A 23,586-nucleotide genomic window follows, 5' to 3' on the forward strand; every position below is an offset into this window, starting at 1 on the left:
ACAACTTGTTGACTTGGAGAAGCAGATGTTTGTGCTGCAGGGCTGCAAATGAATGGCTGTGGTTAAGCCTTTCTCCAAAGGGTTAATAAAACTTTAACTGAATGTCTCTAGAACATGGTCCAACAAACATGTTTGTCAGCCCCTTGGGAGTCCTTATTGTGTGCAGGTGAGAGCTTGGAAGAACAAGAACCTCATGGAGTGTCCTTGCTAATGTGGAACTGCGCCTGTTTGACTGCATGCTCTTCTGTCGCAACATGTGGCTGTATTAGTATTCTCATGGACTTTTCCATGGCACTTAACAAAGCCCTTTTTCTGCAACAACTTTTTGTGAAAATTAACTAATGCCTCTCCTTTCCAAATGAAGGGCTAGCATTGATCTCATGTCTTACTGTCTAATAAGATGGGATGTCTTTTCTAAGCACTTAGATTTAATTTCTTTCTACTGATAAGCTCAAAATAAGAGGCTGGTGCTCTCCTGATGAATTCATTGCTAAGTGACTTGTCTTGAGGTCTAAAATTTGTAGAAGAATGAGAATTCTGGCTATGTGTACCAGTTTTATGTCTTTTAGGGTACTAGCATGTAGGAATCCCACAGACAACCAGTTCTTCCAGCACCTTCCACTCCATTAGGCGAAGCAGAAGTCTAACCTGTTAGCTTGTATTTTTTTTCAAGGGTGTTATTGTCATTACAGTGTGTTTACTAATGACCAAGCACAAGGGCACACACAGACCACCAGCACTGCTACTGACTTTGATCAGCCCTCTCAAATGGGTGCTGTTGGATATAACGTAAGCTCAGTCACATATACTGATAGACATGTGGCTTTTAGTCCCATCTAGACAAAATATAAGTCCTCGAGGCATTTTCACATTGTAAAGGTTAAGAGCTTGTGGGGGCCTAATAATACATAAAGGTGGAGTTTGGTCCAAGGTGGAAATTGCTGAGGCATAAAGACTGAAAAAATTGCCAAGATATCTGCAGTGGTTGTGCAACACTAGGAGTCTGGCAGCATTGGAATGTATGGATTGTGTCTGGGGATTTTTGTTCGTAAGAAAACAACTGCTTTGGGGGATTTTAAAACAAAACAAAAAAACAACCAAACAACCAAAAAACCCAACAAAAAGTTGCTGAGACAGTCATGTCTGTAGTTTTGGTGGACAAGTTCTGAAGTATTACGTGCTGTGTTTCATAAGTACTGGAACTGGATTGGATATCATGCATCATTTAGGCTTGTTAAAGAAAATATGTAGCAGTTTGTCTGGTGACTGTTGGTTTTCTTTTGTTTCCTTCCTTTCTGGTATTGTTGGAAACAGCAGCTATTCATGGGAGTTCTCTCTGGAGGATGCAGTGACCATGGCTGAAGTCAGAGCTGCAGGACTGGGTTTTCTACTGGAAAGGGGAAGGGAAGAGGAGATGAGATCATTATGTGAAATGCTCTTATGCCTTCTCTTTGTTTTTCAGTGGATGAATATATTGCCATTGCTAAAGAGAAGCATGGATACAATATGGAGCAGGTAACAACCCTTTGAATACTTACTTTATTTTAAAATATTTTTCAGCAGGTATTAAAACATGACTTAAAGTGACTGCCTAGAACTGCTTCTTCCCTTCTGTACTGTCTGTGCTTTCTCCTCTCCTACTTCTCTCAAAACTAACTGTTCCTAATGGTAACCTGTACTTTGGGGACATGGAGTTCACCCCTAGTTTTACATCAAGAGTCAAAAGAAGAAATACAAAACCATTGCAATTTCTAGTGAAGTTTGGCCATGAGTATTATGCTTCCTATGGTGTCTACACTTTCAGAACCCCTAAACAATGTTAAGAAGATTAGCTTGTCTTTGGACAGCTGCCTGATTGCATTGCAGTTTCCAGTTGACTGTTCCATCTCTGCTTCATGGATGTCCTGGCAGTTACTAATGAGCTATTGAACTATCATATGCTATTATGAGGCAAACCAGTATCCACAGTTATTTACCTTAAAACTATGCTGCAAATAATTTTGCATTTCATAGATGAGCACCTCAGATGTCAGTGCAGTAGCAGTGGGCAACTTCACCAGCTGTCACTGAGGTTAGCCAGCCCTTTAACCTAGGGATGGAAACCCTGGTCCGAGCAGCAGAGCTCTCCTGTGCTCCACGTGGTCCAGGGTTGTGTCCTAATCTTTCCTGTGTTAACTAACATCGATTTCAACACTCATCTGGGGAGATGAGTAGACCTGTGCTTGGGAAGCTTTTCTGAATCTCTGGAGTTTCCTTATGCACTAATACTTGCCCGGAAAGGGAAGGTGGGGAATCTCATGACTTACTGGCAAATTACATACTGTCTCTACAAAGGGATTCTATGAAAACTTGAAAGTTTATGAAATTGTTCAGGCAAGGGCCATAAGCATAAAAACCAATGATTTGGATGGGCAAGGGTTTCTATTTAAATGACTCGGCTGTCATCTTTGAGTCAGACTTTCAGTGGTTGATACTCGTGCTCAAAAAGACTTCTTGGGGAACAAGAACATTGAAGTTGAGACAGCCAGCAAAATTTCCAGCAAAACCAGGAATGATCAGACTTGATGTTTATAGTTGCTAAGAGCAGAAAACAGCAATAAAAAGAACACAAAGGCACGAAAAGGATGCAAACTTAAATGAAAATAAGGATGGTAGCTTACTTCAGTTGAGGTGGGTAATCCTAGTATTGGATGTGGTGGGTAATATTTGCCAAAAGAGATGGTCTCAGGGTAATAAAAATGGGTTTCATCATTTTAGTGGAGAAGTATTGTTTGGAGAATATAGACTGATCCAGAAGACTGATCAAAACGAAGCTTGATATTTTTTAAAAAAACACTGAATTCTTGTGCTTTGACAGACTTATATTTGGGTAACAGATTTGCATTCATTTTAACATTGGAAATACAGACTTCTCACTGATTCCTTGAAGTCTTTATCCCCATTTTTCTCCCCTTTTCTGTGTACAGAAGTAGAAGTTATGGGACTTGCCACATCAGAATGTAAAGTGACTGAGCAACTTGTAAAAACGTCCCTCCTTCTAAAAATTTTCTTATTCCTTCCCTAGCACTCTCGCATAATACTCTGGAGTTAAGTATGTTTCCCGGTCCTTTCTGATTTCCTAGACACCTACACTAGGCACTTCCAAGAAATAATTGGAGAGTATCTATCTTATATAACTCTGGAAGGCATGTACTTATTTTGTATTATAGGGACAAGTGTCAAGGCTTTCCAATCAGAATGATTTGTTGTGTCACCAAGGGACGCTCTCTCTTCAGCAGGTATCATCAGAGTTGATTTTGGCTGGGTACCTGTGGACAAGCTGATACAGGCTCCCTGGAAGCCAGTCAGAGCTCGCTTTAGCATTTGGCCACTGTCTCTGGGCTTTGCTGGCCAAGGCAGCCCTTTCCCACGTGTGCATCCCCCCAACAGCTGGTCTCTCTGTGCAGGTGGCTTGGCTGACAAGTCATCACACAGAGATTCCCACTCTTCCATCTCTGCCCCCTGTCCAAAACCTGCCTTTGCAGACTAAGACGTGCCAGTTTGTTGAAGGGAGCGGCGAGCTGTCTGGCAGGGCAGCACTCCTGCCCAGTGGCTTCCCCATCCAGCTGGCTGCATCTGCGCCACACACAGCTACCCTGTGTCTGTCCTTTCTCTCCCCTTGCCCGTGTCAGAGCGCTCCGTTGTTGGCTCTGCTGCTGTCAGATGGTGGCTGGAGGATTGGGGCTGTGCTGGTGGGAGTCCCTGCAGCCTCACCAGCTCGAGGGCAGGCAAAGGCCAGGCTCCAGCAGGCGAGTGAGCTCTGGCAGGGGCAAGCCTGCTTCATCTGATGTTGGCAAACTGTGGTAGGTGGTTGTCCTGAGCCATGGCAGTCACAGGCTTTTGGGAGTACCACGGCAAGTCTGACCATGAGCTGTGCTCTCGTGGCAACCTGTGTCAGATGCCCTGGGACAGAGGAGGCTGGAAGAACTGTGTACTCACCTGCATACAAGTGCAGAGCTGTCTTAGGGCAGGATGGAGTGGAGGAGGAATACTGCTCTCCTGATAAACAAGCCTATAAGGAAAACCTTTTTGTTTACCTCTTGCCTTGTGCGAGCAGCTGTCCCCTCAGCCCTTGCTAGCACCTCAGTGGTGTTTAACACTGCCTTGCCCTCCCAAAATGTCTCTCTCCTTGTTTTTCCCTTGCTTTCTCACAGCTTATATCTGAAGCTGAAAGGAATGACGGGACAGAAAACTCAATCCTTTGTGACTGCAGAATAGTTTATTTGACCCTATACTTGCCAAAGTGGATGGAGATAAGTGTCTGTGTGACTCCTGTGACATCTCAAGTGACTGTGCTGCAACCAAGACTACTTAATGTTCTGCGTGGTGGCAAAAGGGAGGAGAGGGTGCCTGGGCAGCACTGAGAGGCCAGTAGGGTCAGGACAAGGTCTTGGATAACACTAATATGTATACACAAACTCTGCAGAATCTCAGGGGAGCAAGATCCCATAAAGGAACTGCTTTTTGCATAGCAAAGCATAATGGGGAAACCCCAGATTTGGAGGGATTTTGTAGCTCTGAGCAGCCAGGGTGAAACTTGGCTGCGAAACCCAAGCTGAGTTTGCATATGACAAGCAGGTTACTCTGATGTTTTACTCAGCATGTTAAAGATTGTTTTCACTTTACAGCCGTTGCGAAAGGCTGGTTTCTAGCTCTGCAGAGTCAGACCTTCCCAAAATGACTTGTGGTGGTTGCTGGCATGCCAGATGTCGTGGTGTGTCATAACGCACAGGGGCTGTGAACCCCTGGGAGAGGGGTGGCTGCGAGTGAGCATCCCGGAGGTGGTGGGATGAGGATGTTTTGCAGGTGGTGAAGGGCAGCCCATGCACTTTGACTTTGGAACTGAGAACCAGAGACTGCAACAGTGAAACAAGGTGTCTCTCCAGAACAAATGGGCAGCCCCTCAAATGAGTGAGATTTGGTCTTCCTTTGGGCTGGGGACATCTTAGCAGCAAGTCAAGGTTATGCATGCTCTCTGACTTTCCTTCTTCCAGTTCCTCCCTCATCCTCTCCTCCTTTTTCCCTCTTCCTCCTCAGAAAGAGCCTTCTAAACAACCATAAAAACCCACAGTCAGTTAAACCATCCTCTTAGTTGCACAGGAAATGAAGGGAGTTTGGCTCTGGCAAGAAGCTTCCTTTAGTCCAGCCTGTTCTTTAGGTAGCCTTCCCAAGTCTTTGCTTTCTTGTGTATACCATGATCAGTAAAGCTGGAATAATTTCTTCAATCTTCTTCTCTCCCTTTCTATTGCTACTCTCTTATTACATTACTATCTGGCTAAACAGTTTGGATAAAGTTCAAGTTGGTCTTCACAGCCTAGCAAGGCAGGGATCAGATTCCAGGTTTCTTGCACACAGAAAAGTGTCTGATGTAGCTGAGAACTCAAATTAGGTCTAACGTGTTGCCTGAGAAAAATGCTGTAGCTCTCCCTTTGCAAGCATGTGATAACGTTTCTTGTGATTACAATTGTCCCTTTGGTGTCCTTGTTATTTCTAGGCCCTTGGGATGCTGTTTTGGCACAAGCACAACATTGAGAAGTCTTTGGCAGATCTGCCAAACTTTACTCCGTTCCCAGATGAGTGGACAGTGGAAGACAAGGTCTTGTTTGAACAGGCCTTCAGTTTCCATGGGAAAACCTTTCACAGGATCCAGCAGATGGTAAGTGGTGTCACAGGAGTAGAAAAGCGGAACAGACGGTTGGACCGTCGTCTTCAGTGCTGATTGCACTGAACTCCTGTCTAATGCTCTTGGGAGAGAACAGGCCAAAGGGGATGTTAGACAAAAAATATTATTATGAATAGAAAGAAACAACATTGTTTCCAGAGTCTCTGTAGAAGTGTTTTCCTGAAGTGCTTTACTGGTTCAGGATAAACTTTGACTGTGCAATTTTTTTGGTTGGCAATTACAGTTTTCAGTCCCCTGCGTGCTATAGTGGTGTTTATGTCTCAGCTGGAGTTCAGGCATGGTCTGTACACACGTGCTCACCCACGCACAGAGTAAAGATCATCTCTGTGCAAAGCTGATTTCCTTTCTTACAGCCTGCTTTTTAGGAATTAATTTTATTTGACTATGAAGTCTGTGCTTAATGTGATTTGGGACTGTCAGTGGATGCTGTGGTGGAGGTTTATACATCATTGCAAGCATTCAGTCTTTTGCTTTCAGTTGGTAGTGATATTTTTTTAAACTGTGATTGAAAACTTCAAGGGTAGGTTTCTGCCTGAAAAGGAACTGCTGGGGTGTGTGCAATTTTCTTTTGAAAATTTTTTTTTATTAATTACATCTCGAGAGTTTCTTCAAGTGGTTCATCACCTGGGTGGGAACCAGACTTTGTTCTTTGCTCTCCTTCAGTAAAGTGCCTCTCGAGTGTTCCAGCAGGACACAGTTACGTTGGTTGCGACCCTTTGAAGTGAGCCTAGGCTGTTGCAGTCTGTTCAGCCTTTTTAAAGCACATGTGAAGGTCTGTGTTGCTGATCCTGTTGAAAAGCGAAAGGTGACTTGCCTCCCCAGTATGAAGGAAAACTGCCAGGTCCTTTATTAAAAGGGTGACAGGAAGAGGCTCAATCTCCACATGTCCTCCTTGAATGCTCCTTCACTGGCATTCATTTCCAAATCTTTTTGGAGTCCTAGGGTCTCCCACTCACTTGGGTCAGATGATGGGGCTTGCACATACTGTGGATAGCTGATATAGACAGTCTGGAGAGTTGTGGACTCCTGAACGGTGAAGCTGTTTTCTTCTTTGTTACCCTGTTCTTATATATGGGAGCAAAAAAGGGAGGGGAATGTCCTGGGGGAAAAAGAGAACACACAGCCTGTCCTGTTGCTTGGTTAAACGCCAAAGCAAGAAATTCTCAATTTGGTTTATGGGCAGAAGCATGAGACTGTCCCTGAGTGCAGTGCATTCCAACACGGGGATGCCAAGCTCATGCACTGTTCCCTAGGTAATAATATCTTTTTACTGTTGCTCCCAGAAAAGCCATCCTGCATGAAAGGAATTAAATGGCATGAAGCTTTGTGTTTAGCAGGGGACAGGAATCGGTGGCTCAGGAGCATGTCAGTTGTTAGTTTGCATATGCTGCCCCATTAACACCAGTGCAGCTTGGAACTGAAGGGAAAAATTATCAAAGGCAGAGGACGAAAAGTGAGTTACGTTATTTACCGGAGCTAGTTCTGATATTTTGGCGCTCTTGGCATGTGTTTGTAGCCAAGTGGATGTTTGTCATGAACAGCCTTGTCCCTGAGTTTGTTCTGTAGAACTCTTTAATTCCAGTGTACCAGTCTGCTGCATGGCTATTGGCAACAGAGCTTCGACACAGCACCTGTGCTTTGCCAGCACAGATGGATTTATGCCTTTGTGCAGCTGTGGGCCAGGGTGGTAGTTCTGATGTGATCCATTATTAGGACCTAAAGCCAACCTGCAATCTGACAACTGGGCTCATCTCAAGTGAAGACTTAAACTGCAGTATCTGAATGAGAGAGATCTGGCTCTTGCTCACAGTTTTTTTCCTCCCCACCCATCCTGCCCTCCAAGCTGAATCAGACACTTACCCAAAATGTTTTATTCAGCAAGAAAGGCTAGGCTTTTACTTTGTAGAAGTCCTGTGCAAGAACATCTATGCAGAGTACCTTGGAGGTAGAGAATTAGTCTTAATGTAGTTTTATGCTTTTTGGAGGCAGACTTTTCATTCATAGCTACAGGGCAATTACATTAGTGTAAGAGGACAAAAAAGACTCATATTTTCCTATATCCTGAGTTCACCACGCGGTAATGTTTCACCTTTTGAAAACATCTTTTGTTGAAACCTTTGAATGGACTTCATCATGTGAATGGTGTGAATAAGCCTTTTCAACCAAACATCAAAGATGTGCTTGGGATGTAGCCTGCAATTCAGCAGTTCCTGCAGTTGCATACACATGCCTGTGTTGGCTGTTAAAACGGTTATCTCGGTTTCAGGGCCCCATTTTGGATTTGCTCTTGCTATGTTCCTCTATTCTGAAGGGAACCAGCTACCTTGGCTGGTGAGTGGAGGCTTGCTGAGATGCTCTTTAGAGATTTTGATGTCCTAAATAGTAGGCACTAACCTGAAACACTCCCCCCCACAGATCATTTTTGGAAAGGCTGCAGAACTGCCTTTCCTGAGCCTTTGAGAGAATCCAACTTAGAGAGATCAGATGTTCCTTGACAAAACAGACTGATTGTATGTGAACTCCTGGGGATACTTTACATATAAACATATAAAAGGATACATGTTTAATTTACAGCTTCCTGACAAATCAATAGCCAGCCTGGTGAAATTTTACTACTCCTGGAAGAAGACAAGGACTAAAACTAGCGTGATGGACCGTCATGCTCGTAAACAAAAAAGGGAACGTGAGGAAAGGTAGGTTTGCAAGCAGAAAGGCTGTGTATTGACGCACACTGATTTCTTTAGACTATCTCAGAGATTCCTGTTAGGTTGTAAGAAACTAGATGTAGGATTTTCCCAAAAATGTTTCCTGGTACCACACCTTCTTTCCCTACCCCTCTTCCTTGCTGTGCATGTTTTGCTTTGCTTAAAGCCAAGAGGAATCTGTTGGCAATTAAGTGTGCTCCCTTTTTTCAACACTGCAATTCCTGATTGCCCTCTAGTGCAGTGGTCACAGTCTCATCACTCTAGAAGCTTTTTCTCTGATACTGCTTGGGGGGTGGAGAAAATGAAATTAAAACTGTTTACAAGCTGATTGGCACTGTTGTCAGCAGAGCCAGAAAAGCTGATAAGCAGGACAGTAAAAGGAAGTAATGAAAGAGCAAGAAATCTGCCTTTATTTCCTCCATGTGATGCTCAGTAGAACATGCACCTGATGGGGAAGAGGCTCCAGGGTAGCACGCCTCAGCCCATGCGTATGCACACACAGACCCTTCCCCTGCCTTTTGCATAGAAAACCATTACCAGTCTAAGGCTGTCAGACCAAGCTCTGTTCCCTGAGAAAGGTAAGGTTAAGGCTGTGTTTTTGAGTGACTGAGAAGGGGGTAGCACAGGGGAACTTAAGATGAGTGTTCTGGTGGAGATGTCCCAAGGAGCACTGGGTGCATTGGGATTTGGGTGAGGGTCATGATGTTTTGGAGGTCAGTAACCACTGAGCTTAAGAAGATGAGCCTGACTCCTGCTTATACGGCTTTGTCTGCAAGTTCACCCTCCTGGATATGTGTGCAGGCACTTGAAGGTATGTCAGCCAGCGGCCTTGTGTGTGTTGCTGGAAGTACCTGTACAGTTAGAACTGCCACTCGGTGACTTTGTCTAGTTCTGGAGGTGACAGAGCCTCAGAAATGCGGTGGTTTCAGGTGTGTTTGGGGAAGAATAACCTGAACAGCAGCAACTCTGTCTGCTTGATGCAGGTGCCTTCTCAACCTGCTCTAAAATGCAGTTAATGTCTTTGCAGACCAAACTTGAGGTGTGCCTGGCCTTGGAAGACTCCTAATGTAATTGGGCATCATTCTCAAAAGCTTTTCCCTCAAAGGAGTTGCTGCTCTAGCACTTTCTGGGGAGCTGTTTGCTGGCTCCAGTGCATATGAGTGAGCCCTGTTTGGGAAAGGGGAAGTAGTATGTTTCCAGGATTGAGATGTACTACAGGAATGACTTACTCAACCTCTCCCATCTCTCCATTAGGTCAACAATACTTGCTTAATAGGCAGGGCCAGGGCGAACACTACTGGCCATCTTGTCTCATATTTGGTTGGCTTTCTCTGACCTGAGTCTCTTTTCCATTCTGTTTTCCCTTCTCTGCAAAGGCTGTCTTGATTTTTTTTTTTTCCCCCTCCCCATCCAGCTTTAATTTATTTATTTATTTGAATTTCCTACTAATTTATAATGTGGGGAGAAATCTCTTACAAGGAGTATGTGTTTGTCTTGTACTATGTAGCTTAGGATCTTTTAATAGTACCTCTCTATTTTTGTTCTGTGCTTGTAAATGAAATTACTGCAATTTGGAAATCCACCTGCCTGGTACCTATGCCTGTTTGCTGGGAAAAGCAGCACCTCAGACCATCTGGTATTTGGGAAAGAAATGTATGGGCTGCCATGTACTGTAATTTTGTAACCTTTGAGGAAGGCAGCTGGATTGGGTATTTGTAATTTGGTTTAAATCTGCAGCAAGCTAAGCAACCAGCCATCAGCTTGGTGCTTGATTTCCCTTCTTCCCCCTCATGTGAAATAGTCGAACCCCTACAGTCCCTAAGGATTTGTCAGTGCAGCCGTGTGGGGTATGGAAACGGAGCTGGATGAGTTTGGGGTGCCTGGATTTTGAGGGTGTTGGCAAAACTTAGTGTTCTTGAGTTAGTAGTGATCAATAGTTTTAGTAGTCTAAAACTGCAGAAATGACTAGGTGGGTTTTGATCTAGCTCATGTCTAGGGAACTTGCTGGAATAGAAGAGAAAACTCCGAGCACAGCAAACCCCGTGGGGTTTGGCCTTTGCAGAAGGGCTGAAATCTGAATTTAGGTAAGAACATAAGGGAGCTCTTTTGGAGATGGGGTTAAGAGAAGAGGCGGTCTGAGGTATCTCACTCGAATACTGCTATCTCTCTTCTGTGACTAAGCAGGGAAAATCCCCAACTGCTCAGATTTTCACTAAAATAGCTCCCAGTGCATTTGGGACCAGGTTTTCAGTAACTGTTCTTAGTTGTATGTGAGGGGCTCTCTGCATGCAGCTCTGGGAGGGGGAGCTTGTCAGTTTATTCCCTGGAATCATGATTACACAAACTAAGTATGTTGTGAATCAGCTGGTGAGCCAGGTGCCTTGGGAGAGCAGGAGCGGCTTGTACGAGTGACTGCTTTTGTGGAGATGGATGCCAGCTCAAGCCACTTGGCAGTACGTTCCTCAGGAGGCTGTGTCTGCACAGGACATCGCTGCAGCAGGGGGACAGCCGTGAGTGCTCACTGGCACCCGCGGTGCCTGCTGTCCCCCACCTGTGTGAACGCACCCCAGCTGGCTTCAGCACCCCAGCAGCGTAACAGCTTCTGCTGGGCTTTCTCCACACAGCCGTGCACCGGTGCTGTCACATACCTGCAGCTGAAGTTCCTCGTCCCGGGATATAAAGTTTGACATGACAAAATAGGTTTATTTTTTTGAAACAAAAATAAAAAGGAAGCTTTGATTAGGTCAGCTTATTTCTTCCATTTCTGGGCATCATCCCAAATGGTGCAATTAACTTTAGTTGTGTACAGTACAAAAATTCTAAATGGTGAAAATATATTTGATTTAATGTCTGATTAAAATTCAAATGAAGCCAAACTGGCCAGGTGTTGCAAGGTCACTTTCTATATGGCCCCACTTTCGTGCCTATTATTCTGTAACTGATAACCTCTTTTTCTTTTCCAGGGGAGAATGAAATGTGAGGCTGTCACTGAAAAAAAAATTTAAAAAACCCCCAAAACAACCCCAAATGCTTGTGCTTGAGGGAGTTCATCTTGTGCATGTCTATTTTCCTAAATGTTAAGGAGTTGTATGAAAACCATGTTTTAGATACTTGCTGTAATTCTAAGTGTTTGTTTCTGTCTTGGTTTGCCCAAAGTTAAAATGCTCAGTGTCCCATGTTCTTTAGAAGATAACTTGTGTAATCAATTTCATGTACCTTGCATTCATTTGAGCAGACTTATTTAGCCTCAGTACACTACTGAGAAGTCTTCCTTTACAAGACATGGTCCCTAGTATCTTTACAGTTCAGAATTTCTTGACTTGATACAAAAAACCAAAAATTTAAAAACCCACCCAAACTCCCTAAAAAAACAACCTGGGAATAAAACTAAGGAAAGCTGTTGGACTTGCTATTGCATCCATGCATTTCTTTTAGCATGTTATTTATGGAAAAAGAGAGTCTCACAAACTAATACAGTACTGTTTGCTTTTGTCTTCCAGTGAGGATGAAATGGAGGAAGCAAATGGAAATAATGCTATGGATATTGAAGTTGAACAAAACAAGGAGAGCAAAAAGGAGGTATTCTTTTCTTACTACTGTAGAAATGAAAGTGTTTTGTTTACTTACTAGCTACTTCATGGAGAAGTTGACAGTATCTAATTTTCTTTATTTGTGCTTTGTATAGTTGTCATACAAGAAAAGAAGAATTGTCTTCAGAGTTATTCTTAGATAAAGACAAGTATAGAAAAATGAGTTATGGATGGAACTGTGGAAATTTTAAGACTTTACCGTCCCATGATAATGTACGACGTGAATGTTTCTGGTCTCTTTGATTCTTGGCTGTCTTAGCTTGATCCCCCTTCAGTGATGGTTTAAATCAACCTAACTGCATGGAGATGGCATAGGAGCACTTATGTTCCCAGTAAGGTGGCTTGGTGGAGGGGAAACATGTCCTTTAATCTGTTCTAGGTAGACTGGCAACAGTGTGTTTGGAAAATGCAAAACTGTAGTCTACAGTAGACTCTTAAGGTAAATTCCTGGTGTACTGAAATCCTTAGCAATAGTTCTGAGAATTTTGGTGGCACCAGGACTGCAATTACAGTGGTGAACAGTAAAGGAGAAAGCTTTTGTGTGTCCAGTTCATTTTGTCTGGCAGAGAGGCCTTAACCTGCTGTAATGCGCAGAATATTTTGTCTACTTAAAATGTACTTGCACCTTATTTCAAATACTTCATTTTAAATGGACATAGAGTTCTGGATGAAAATAGACACATCAATATAAGTTTTGAAAACCTGGCCTGTGCTGCTTACCAGGAAAATGCATACTGGACTTTCCTGTGTATAACCTGCTGGTTATCTGTTACAACATAAAAAAGCCTTGCCATTCGGCTGCAGTGTGGGCTGTATGCGTGAGTGAGTGCTACAGGAAGACGTTTACTCCTTAAAGGAAGGCCTTTTCTCCTTAAAGTAGTTCCCTTTCCTGATTTCTCATAGCCTGATTTCTTTACCACAGTCATTCTCTTTAAGTTTTTTAAGTTATTTTTTTAAAAGGGTGTATGTAGGAAAGAAACACTAGAAATATTTAAAAACATGGTTGCACACAGGCAAAAACGAAGTTGTAGAGTAGCTGTTTTGTCACTCACTGTCAGTGAGATTAATGCATCTAATACATTATTTTGAATGGAAATAACTGAAAAATCAGAGCATTCTACTCTGCTATTCACCCATGCCAGAGCGTACTCTAGGCTTTCCAGAAAAGCCTACCTGTTGCTTCCAGTGAAGAAACCAGCATCCCTGATCTCTTCTTAGGAGCAGAGTGGATGTGAAGTCACTCATATTCACCCTTGCAAGAAGCTGAGATCTCAAAAGCCTTGACAGCACCCAGACTGGAAGGATTGTCACTTGGCTAAGTTGCAGCTGCATACTTCAGCTCTCCAGTGTGTCTTGTAAATAATTAATACTATAGTCTCATTTCCCATTATTTTAATACATTTTAAAGTTTAGATTTCTCCATAAACTCTTTCAAAGCTTGCATCTGTAAGAGAGCTCCTTTCAATCTCCTTTATTACTACTTCCTTCCCTACCAATGCTGACATACTCTGAACTTGCAGCAGAAGAGAGTGGGAGAGACTGAAAGAGTTAATGCATGTCTCAAATATTGTAGCAATTAGTGGGATGCAGAAGGCGTGTTGGAGGACGCGCAGTTCTGTGTTCTGCAAAACAACACCATCTATGGCCAAAAGTCATACAGAGTTCATTGGAGGAAGGGGCTCAACAACCACGAAGACCCCCTACGAAAAGACCCTCTGAGACCACCCCCTCAGTGGTGCCTGTGCAGTTGGCCAAGAGTCACATCAGCCCTTGCTGGAGGTGGGGGCTGAACTGGATAAAGGCTCAAACCGAGGGAGCCACGTGCACGCCCCACAACGGAGATCAGCCAGTCCTGCTGCGTGCACACCCACCACCAGAAGACTGTCTGGGGACCATCATGGGTTCCCAGGGTGGTGATATCTTTCCTTATCTTTCCTGTCTTCTTTTCCATCCTTTTAGATTCCCTCCTCTTCTTTTCCCTCCTTTTAGATTTTGTTCCAATAAGAACCTACAGTGCCAATGTTTTGCATTTTCTAAGCTTAGGGGGTTTTTTTATTAAAAATAAAGTGTTTAACTGATCATTTGGTGTCATTTCGCCTTAATTTAGCCCAAGGGGATTTATGGAACTTTAGTCGCTCTCCTCTCACCTCAGAGGTAGGATGTGACAGAGGGAAAGGTAGTTCTTCGCCAACTTGGCTGCCTCTGTTATAAGGCCAAACCAGATCAGGTGACTGATAGCTACCATCAAGACATTTTTGAAGTCTTGTATGGGAAGAGGCTCTCTGCCCTCCCTGTCACGCTGATACAAGCCATGACACTCTAAACCATCTGAAAGAGATCACCAGAACTCATGGAGCATGTGCAGTCGGGCTGTGTATGTAATGGCAGGTAGCCTTCTGGGAGCTCTTCTGGGGACAGGGATTGTACTGGTGGGTAAAATGAAGCTGACAACCTGTATACCTTGTTCAGAGTTAATTTGATTTGATTTTGGAGTACCTGAGCCTGGGGCTGATTGAAAATGCCTTGAGAGAGATCAGGTATCCAGGAGGAGGAGATGTTCTTTCTTGATCACTGTGTTTCTTTTAATGATGTGGTCAGATGTGCAGGGGTGGTGATGTGCCACTAGCCCAAGACTCTTACCGTAAAGAACCTCCCTGTCCCAGCCCTGCAGAGATGGTTTTTCCAGCTCTGAGACACGTCGCTTACTGTATGACTTGCCGAGTAATAGTGTGATTTTGCAGAGTATCTGAAATCTCATGTTTCCTCTTTTGGGGATCATTGGAGGGGAAATTTCCCCCCCCCCCCTTTTTTTTTTTTTTTCAGTACTTTCAGTGTTAGTGCAACTGTTCAGGTTTCCTAAGATAGAGACTCCATTATACTGAAGTCATGAACTAGAGTTGCTTTTTCCACATCTTCCCTGTTCCTGGAAATGCCTCCCATTTCATCTTCTGCTTTTACATGATTTGAGGCAGCTTGGTCACTTCTTTTTATGCAGTGAAATCTGAGGAAGGGAACCTTGTTTTTTTTAAGGGATTTGTAAGATTGAAGTGTGTTGGATAGCAGTGGCAATATCTAAATAAACTGGGAAACACTGCTAATTCCCTGTATTTTAATTGTCTGCTTTTCATGAATTTATTCAATTCTAGAGAGAGATGTGTGTGGGCAGGATAGCAAGAGTTTCCAAGATAGGGTAGACATTCAAATCTTCAGAGCCTGCGCAATATCACTGGGGCCTAGAGGTATTTGGAGCTGTCAAAAAATGTTCTGCTGGAGCTCTGGCTTCTTGTCCACAACACAGGAACTTCACACTCTTTGAACTGTGCAAAACAATCATTTGAAACTGCTTTCATTTTTCCTTAATGTTGAGGCTTCTGGGATATTTGCACTGCAGGCTTTGCGTGTTGGTCAACCTACAGCCTGAACCTGTGAGACATTACTGCATGATCCTGTGGAATTAGCTAGGTAGATGAAATATGAATAAATCTGAAATGTCTATCTATGTTGAATAATTTACCTGGCTCAGTTATCAAAGTGCTCGCTTCTGAAGCGGAGTGCAGAGCTTACCGCACTCGTTCATAGCTAAACCAGCCTGGTTTCTCCTGCTCCCCACTCCCTTCTGCGAAAAGAAGCAGGGCATCCATCTTGCAACAGCAATAGTTATCTCTTGCTCCTGGGCTTGCCTTAGGCATTGTCTGTCATGGAATCCTTTGCACTAAAGGAGGGAAGAAAAAAGTTGAGAACAGGCAATTGTGCACGTTACTGCTCCTCTGTGGCTCTGGCTGTTGAGCCCATGAAGAGGGTGCAAGCTTTTATCTGCTGGCAGCTGTGCTGGAGTCCTCCAGTCTTTGGGAGGCCGAGCCTCATGCTCATGTGGGGCTTTGCTCAGCCTTGTGCCTGTTTGAATGTGAGCATTTTAATGCTCACTAATGAGCAGATGTTACTGTGTCGAAACTACATGTAGGTGCAAATTAGGAGGGAAACAATAGCTCTAAATGAAGCCAATGTGCTTAAAGCTGGCAGTGATCAAGTAGAGAGTTTCAGATGTGTGGCCTCCCCTCTCTGCTTTTTGTTTCCCTGCCACCCTTCTTCTGTTCAGTGTTCTTGGCCAGGCTCCAGCCTCAGGGTAATAAATCTTGGGCGTGAGTTACTTGTTGAAAAGAACTTCTGGAAGAAATTGTTTTGGTATTAGAGAATCAGATGTGCTCTTGAAGGATCTGTAGTGTAGTGTCCTAGCTAATCTGCCTGTTAGAGGTGCGCACCTAATTAGTTGCTTGAGACAGAAGGCATAAAAATAACTAGTGGTGTGTCAAATAATCCTTTTTCCAAAAAACTATTAAATTTTACTTTTGGACAAAAACTGCATCAGTTTAGTGGAACACTTGATATATCAGTGCTATGCAAGAAAACTTGGATTCCAAGAAACTGCATAATGATCTAAGAAATACATTGTAGTCACCTCGCTCCTTTATCCTTAGCCTTTAAATACATTTGGTTTATTCCTTCTCCTGTCTGACATGTTGAAAAAAACAAATCTCTGTAAACTCTTCTAGCTGTGTTCTTCCCCTGTCCCCTAATTCCACTTTGTTTCCTTTTGGTGTTCAGTTAAACTGACATGTTCAAGTCTGGTGATAAAAGCAAGTGGAGAGGTTTTTGGAATGTTTGAAAATAACCGGAATATTTAACTGCTGGAAAGTTGGGCATTTGTCTCCCAAAATGAGAATGGGCAGAGAAGACAACTGGTATCTCTATAAACACTGAAAGCTGCCTAGCAGGAGATTTGTATAAGACAGTGTTTGTATGACATGCCACTTAAAGCAAAAAATATCTTCCTGTCTGCAAGCTGCCTTTTTCATTCTCCAACCTTTGACAATGGCTAAAAGTCGTAGAATCACAGTATGGTTTGAATTGCAAAGGACTGTTAAAGATCATCTGGTTTGCTGACTGCTATTTGCCAGGTGCCACCTGCTGAAACCATTCCTCAGGTGAAGAAGGAGAAGCACAGTACGCAGGCCAAGAACAGAGCGAAGAGGAAACCTCCCAAAGGAATGTTCCTTTCCCAAGAAGATGTGGAGGCTGTTTCCGCCAACGCAACAGCTGCTACCACTGTACTCAGACAACTGGACATGGAATTAGTCTCAATCAAACGACAGGTATGAATGGGATAGTTCAAGAATCACTGCTGGTTTTGGTGGTAGTGCCTGTCTCAGTCTGCAAAGTTGTAGCTTGACAGTGATGATGGACATCATTATGTTGCTTACCTGACAAGCTGCTAGCCTTGTGCTATAACCTGATGCAGCCCCGTGTTTTACATCTCTTAAGTAGGCTTGCCCATAGAACTAACACATCATTCCTAAAGGGAAACAAAGAAAAGTCCATAGCGCTGGACGTTTTGGAACATTTGTTGATGCTTAGTGTTTCATGCAGTTCAAAGTTTCTTCTGTTTTAACTATGAACTTCCCTCAGAAGACCTTGGTTTCAGCAGTATCTGATTTCCATCTGCAGCACATGGTTTCCTTTGCTTCTTCCTACAGTACTTTTGGAGCAGGCAGATAGATATGTTTGTTTTATTCTTTTTTAGGCATCATACAAACCTGTGTAGGTTTTGCTTTTCTGATGGATCTACCTTTTAAACAGATGTTTTTCAAATATCTGTTAGTAAGGACAGGTTTACTACATGAGTTTGTTTCCTAGATCTGAACATTTTCACGGTTTCTAAAGCAGAGATTTGGCTCAGGCTCTTTATTAAGCTTAATAGAATTGGTATTTTGGCCTGAAGCCTTTTTCTTGGCACTCTGGGAGAAGCAGAGCTCTCTAGTAGTCTTTGATTCATTACTTGCTGTGAACAGGGCCTTTCTTCTTATGCTGGGCTTTATACAGACCTGGAAGTTGGGACAGTTCTTGCTCCAAATAACTTGCAGGTAGGATAGAATAAATTAAATTTGATCTTCTGATGTGCCAGCTGCTCCTGAATTTCTTTATTCTAATATAACAAACTTTCTTTTTGGAAACGGGAGGTTCTGAGGAAAACTGGAATGCTGAGCTTGTGGGGCTCCTGCTGGGGGTGCTGGAAGAAGGCTTGTCCAAAGACTTTTTTTTTTTTTTTTTAAATCCATGTTAAAGGGATGAAACTTTATTTTCAGATTCAGAATATCAAACAGACAAACAGCGCACTCAAAGAAAAACTTGAAGGCGGTGTAGAACCATATAGACTTCCAGAGGTAGGATCGTTTTCTGATCCTTGTTCACTGTGGAGATAAATACTAATCTAATGTTTACATACCAGGGCTATTTATGTTGCCAGTAAACTGGGACCAATGTCTTATTAGTTGTCAGTGTGAATCAAGACTATTACCATATTCACTATTGTTGTGTAATGGAAATGGTGGATGAGAAGAAAGTAAGAGCAGTATTTAACGTGTGAACAAGGTTTCTAACAGAAGTACAGGTATCCCAGTTATACCATGGTTTTTCACTGTTGTATCTATATGCCCTCGTGAGAGGCAGTTGCTTCGCTCTGAATACTGAGAAATGTAGGAGAGGATGTTAATGGTACATCTTTCTCTTGGCACTTGGTGCTTTTGCTGTTTTCCTTCCAACTCTGGCACCTCATGCTGAAAATAATTTTGATAAGATTACAGAGGGTGTCTGTGATAAAAATCAAGTAGGTGCTTTGGAAGAGTGTGGCCCTTGGTTATCTGCTTAGACCGTTCCCTATCTTTTTGTATTACCATGACTTACAGGTACTGTTTATGTCTCAGTTAACTGAATGGGTGCCACATGCAGTTCTTCATGTTGGAAACACTGTTGCTATTAAAAAGAATGCTATAGTTTGACTAGCAGTTAATTCCTTGTGGTTTTGTGAGGGTTTTATGAGCTCAGATACAAGTGAAAGTTGTTGCTTATGTAAATTAAGTACCTATTTTTTTTGTGTGTGTCTAGGTCGTTCAAAAATTTAATGCACGTTGGACCACAGATGAGCAGCTTCTTGCTGTGCAAGGTATGGCACTACAAGTCTATTTGAACTTCAGGAGGTGATAATCAGAACTGCTGCATTCCAGAGCTGTGTTTTCCTTCAGTGGCTAATGAAGGATTTTGATATTGCTGTGTACAAATGCCTAAAGAACAGAATTGAACAAGGAAACTATATCCCCCCCTTCCTCTCCCTAGGCAGTTTAAGTTGCACCTTATGAATGTTTGCAAATAATCTCTGCTTGTCCAGGCTTTCAGGAAGTGAAACTCTACTGGAGTCACTGCTATGCTCTTTGCCTGCATACCTTCTCAAGTAGTACAGGCAGATTTACACGGGTCTTCTAGATTTGACTCTGCCTGTCTTTACTACACCTCCACTTTGTTTTCTTCTCCAGAGCTAGTCTTAACTGTCTCCTGCCCAATTTAGACTTTTTTTTTTTTCTGGATTAATCTGAAAAAGACTTGAAACCTTGATAGAAGTTCAACTTTGGATCCTTAAGCTGTGACTTGAGCCTGAGTTGTGGTCTTTGTGGAAATAACACATTGCTTTTGGTTTTTCTTTTTGTTGCTTTTAGCAATCAGGAAATACGGCCGAGACTTTCAAGCAATCTCTGATGTGATTGGAAACAAATCTGTAGTGCAAGTGAAAAACTTTTTTGTAAATTATCGACGACGTTTCAACATAGATGAAGTTCTACAAGAGTGGGAGGCAGAGCACGGCAAAGAGGAGACAAATGGAACCAGTAGCCAGAAGCCTGTAAAATCCCCTGATAATTCCACTAAAATGTCTGAAGAGGAAGATGAGGTAAATCCATTTTAAAAGTCAAATAAAATTCCCAGTCTGAGCTCAGTTTAGATAGATGTGTATACATAAACTCTTTGCAAGAGCCATTTTTGACAATCGTCAATCTGAGCATATTTCCCTTCCTCTGGATGTGCAGATTCCAGTACTCATTTTGGGAATTGGGAGTTCCAGACATACATGAAAGTGGAAAGAGAACAGTTATTTGCAGCCCCCTGGCAGTATCTGTATCTCATCAGCACACAGACATTTTAATGGCTCTTGCTGCTGAAACCCCATGCATCTTTATCTCATTTGGATGTTTTCCATGCACTTGGTTCTCCGAGCTGTCCTAGGTTTGGCTTTGTAGGACTGTACAGTCTTCTGAAGCAAAGCTTGCTCTTTCATTTTTGGTGATGGAGTGGTTTCACTTGGGGGAAGGGAAGAAAGATATAAACAAGGCAAGTGTGTGAAACTGTTCACCCTGGAATTACCTAGAGGCAAAGTTTCCTTGATTTACAGCAGTTTCTGGGAAAACAGAAATTCTAGAAACGGCCTCTCCTTGATGGAGTTCCACAGAGTTATCACTTCTCCAAAGACAATGTGTGTTTAAGGTTAACTTAGAGACTGTAGAGGGTTTAAATGTGAAAGTTAGTTACAGAAACGTAATATTAACAGAGTCTTGCAAAAGAAAACCCTGCTAGAGGTTTGCATGTTAAAAATGTCTTGATCTAGGGCTCCCTCTGGCCTAATTTTATAAGGCAGCTTGGCACAAAAGCCCAGTCTTCTAAATGCAAGCACAGTCAACAGTGTAAGGCGAATTTTGGTCTCGCGTGGTCTAAAGACTTCTCAGTGTACTGTATAATTTTGTTGGCCTGATTATGGTCAGCTCACTTGTACGTTGCTGTGCAGGCATTCAGAGAGCAGAATGTCATTGCTTCACAAATCCTAATAATGTGTTAATTAAAGATGTTTATGTTTGGGGACTAGGTTCAAAGGTATGACAGATGAACAAAACCAAACTCAAAAAACTTGCCTTGTCAGAAAGATGTGAGTGAAATTGCTTCTCCATTCTGGAAGAATGGAACAAGCAGAGAATCAATGGTACTAGTACGTAGGCACCCATTTGAAAGGCATGTGGCTCGTGTCACTGCCTTTTTCTATGACCAGTAGAGTTGCATCTGTTGGCAGTGCAGAGCTCTTCTTCTCTGAGACCTCTGAGATTTTTCCTGTCTTCAAATACACCTTTGCTCATGAAAGTTATAGTCAAAAAAGTGGAGTCTCACTTGAGATGGGAAGAAAATGATTGCTGCAGGAACTGGAGTGTGCTGATGTGGCCAAGTGTGTGAACGCTGGAGCAGTGAGGATCCCAGACAAGTTCTAGAGTAGGAGGAGGGAGAGTGGAGGCATGATGGCAAGGTCTGGTGAAATGACTGGTAGAGCAGCAGTTGTGATCCCCAAACTGATGATGGAAAGTGCCTAGACTGGAGCTGAGCAAGTGCTGAGTGGTGGAAAAGGGACCAAAAGAATAGGCTGGTGGGAAGAGTTGCAAAGCCTAGAGAAAGGGCAGCTGTTGTGAGAGTCAGGAGGTTCGCTGTGCCCTGCAGTACAGTAAGGGATGAGAGCAGAGCCTGCCAGCGCCAGGCTGACACAGCCAGGAGCCAGGCAAAGTGGCAGCGAGCTGCCAGCCAGCTGCCAGCCGTGACACACTGTGTGTGCCTTACAGTAGCACCATGTGGTTTGTGGTTCTTGATGAAGCCTGTTCTGGACAGTAGGAACTGATGTGTCACGGCTGGGAGCAGGAAGGTGCTGGCAGCATGGAGGGGATTTTAACTATGAAGCCTGCATCTCTTTATAAAAATGCACAAGGAAGGGACACAAGGATATTGCACAGTGGACATCTAATGGACATCTGTGAGCACATATTGCCTCTCGGGTTGGCTATAAATGTGGTGCTCCTGCCTTCAGAGATAACATAAACACAGTGCTGAGTGCCTGTCTGAGCAGTTCTGGGGGCAGAGTGAAATGTCATTTGAATCATCACGTAAGTGATCTATATGGGTCTATATGGGGGCGTTTCTGGTCCCTCCTGAGCCACACAGTACCATGTGGCTGGTGCCTGCTCTCGAGAGCGCTTGCAAAGGCGGCTGGTCAAGTCATAGAATCATAGAATGGTTTGGATTGGAAGGGACCTTAAAGATCCAGTTCCAACCCCCCTGCCATCAGCAGGGACACCTTCCACTAGACCAGGTTGCTCAAAGCCTCATCCAGCCCGGCCTTAAACACTTCCAGGGAGGGGGCATCCACAACTTCACAAGTCAGGTGAACTCAGTCAGCAGTAGCCAGGAGAAGACTTTGCTGGCCTGACACTGAAGCCCCTTGGGTGCTTTCTTCTCTGGTATGCCTTGTCTGCCTGGCCCACCAGCCTAATAAAAGCTTTGTCAACCTTCTGACTTCTCTGGGCTTTCCCCTTCAGTGTGTTTTCATAGCAAGTGGCCACAGTTCCTTCTTCTTTGTTTTTTGTTTGTTTGGTTTGGGGTTTTTTTGGCGGGGGGGGGGGGATGGGGGGTTTGTTTTTTTTAAAGGGAGGGGAGGGAGTAAGACTGATGATTATAAAGCAGCCTCAACTCCAGTCTTAATTCTTGTATGTTTACATTCCCAACAAATCCTGGTGTGGCTCAGAATAGGGGAAGCTGCTGTGATTCCTCCCGTGTGCCACAGCTGTCCATCTCGTCACTTTTGGGACCATGGATCTGGGGTGAAGTTTGGAGATGCAAGAAAGCCTATGTGTATTCATTTTTAAACTAAACATCTCCTTTTTCTCCCCCCTCCCCCTTCCCTCCAGGCTACTTCTGTTCTTGATGTCAGATACGCATCTGCTTCGTGAGAAGGTGCTGTAGCCTAGAACAATTTGTGTTGACTACTGTGTTATCCAGGATATCAGGTATTAGCAAACCTCAGACAGCCATCTGCATCATATCTGTGGACAAGCAGCTATTACCAAAAAAAGGCAAACGCTTCCAGTCCTGTGCTACATCTGCCTTAATCTCCCCTTATTCCTCCATACTGCCTCCACTTTCTTTCGAAAGCACCCAGGTAGCTCAGCTCTCCATTTCATCAACGTCCTGCTTAAGCATGGGGACTTCTAGAACCAGTAACACCTGTCTGTAAATTTTGACCAACCTGCAAAACAAGGAGCTCCTTAGCAGCCCCACAGTAACTCTACACATTAGGAGTTCTTAAAATACTTGGTCCATAGGGTATAAGTACGTATTGCTGCATGGCCTTGTGGTCTCCGCTTCCTGTGTATTCTTACGATGACACTATTATTAGCGAGCTTTCTATAAAGGAGAGGTGTGTGCACATGCCAGTGGTGTCAGGTTTGTTCTGAAATGACAGGGCATGTTAACAAGCAATCTTGAATAATGCAAAGTGATAGGAAATGTTATTTCTAAGGTTTGGTCAGTCCAAGGTTGTAAATGTAACTCATTACACTTCTGGTTTGTGCAATTCTTTCCACTGTATTTGTGTGTTCTTGCTTCATAGAAAGCTCCCTAATCAAGCATTTTATTCCTGTATATTTTAATGGCTTTTATTTAGTGCAAAAGGGAATACGTAACCTGAAACTGTTTGATATGCTATTTAACCCCTGGTGTTCAGCATTCGCATTGTAACCTGTTAAATGAGTGCTACACAACTTTCTTTTTCCTGATCCTCTGTGGGATTAAGTCAAAACAACTTTCTCTGGTGCCTCTCCTTTTGGAATATGTGCCTTTTTACATTTGGCTACCATAGGTCACTTTCTGTCCCAGTGTCTCA

The 23,586-nt window shown here is 43.3% G+C and overlaps 1 protein-coding gene across 1 annotated transcript in view; it reads left to right on the forward strand.

Annotated features, from left to right (window-relative positions):
• The window catches only part of RCOR1 (REST corepressor 1), a gene marked incomplete at its 5' end in the record, with an annotated part of 39,523 nt that extends 16,345 nt beyond the window's left edge, over window positions 1–23,178 (forward strand). Inside the window, 9 exons of the mRNA XM_010168949.1 lie at window positions 1,463–1,515; window positions 5,534–5,695; window positions 8,297–8,415; window positions 11,928–12,006; window positions 16,973–17,167; window positions 18,158–18,235; window positions 18,957–19,014; window positions 19,562–19,791; window positions 22,613–23,178. Coding sequence (XP_010167251.1) covers window positions 1,463–1,515; window positions 5,534–5,695; window positions 8,297–8,415; window positions 11,928–12,006; window positions 16,973–17,167; window positions 18,158–18,235; window positions 18,957–19,014; window positions 19,562–19,791; window positions 22,613–22,654 — 1,016 coding nt within the window. The remainder of the gene's footprint in view (window positions 1–1,462; window positions 1,516–5,533; window positions 5,696–8,296; window positions 8,416–11,927; window positions 12,007–16,972; window positions 17,168–18,157; window positions 18,236–18,956; window positions 19,015–19,561; window positions 19,792–22,612) is intronic.
• Between the last annotated feature and the right edge of the window lie 408 nt (window positions 23,179–23,586).

The sequence above is a fragment of the Antrostomus carolinensis genome, unplaced genomic scaffold, assembly GCF_000700745.2.
Source record: "Antrostomus carolinensis isolate BGI_N321 unplaced genomic scaffold, ASM70074v2 scaffold15195, whole genome shotgun sequence".
NCBI classification, from domain to species: Eukaryota; Metazoa; Chordata; class Aves; order Caprimulgiformes; family Caprimulgidae; genus Antrostomus; species Antrostomus carolinensis.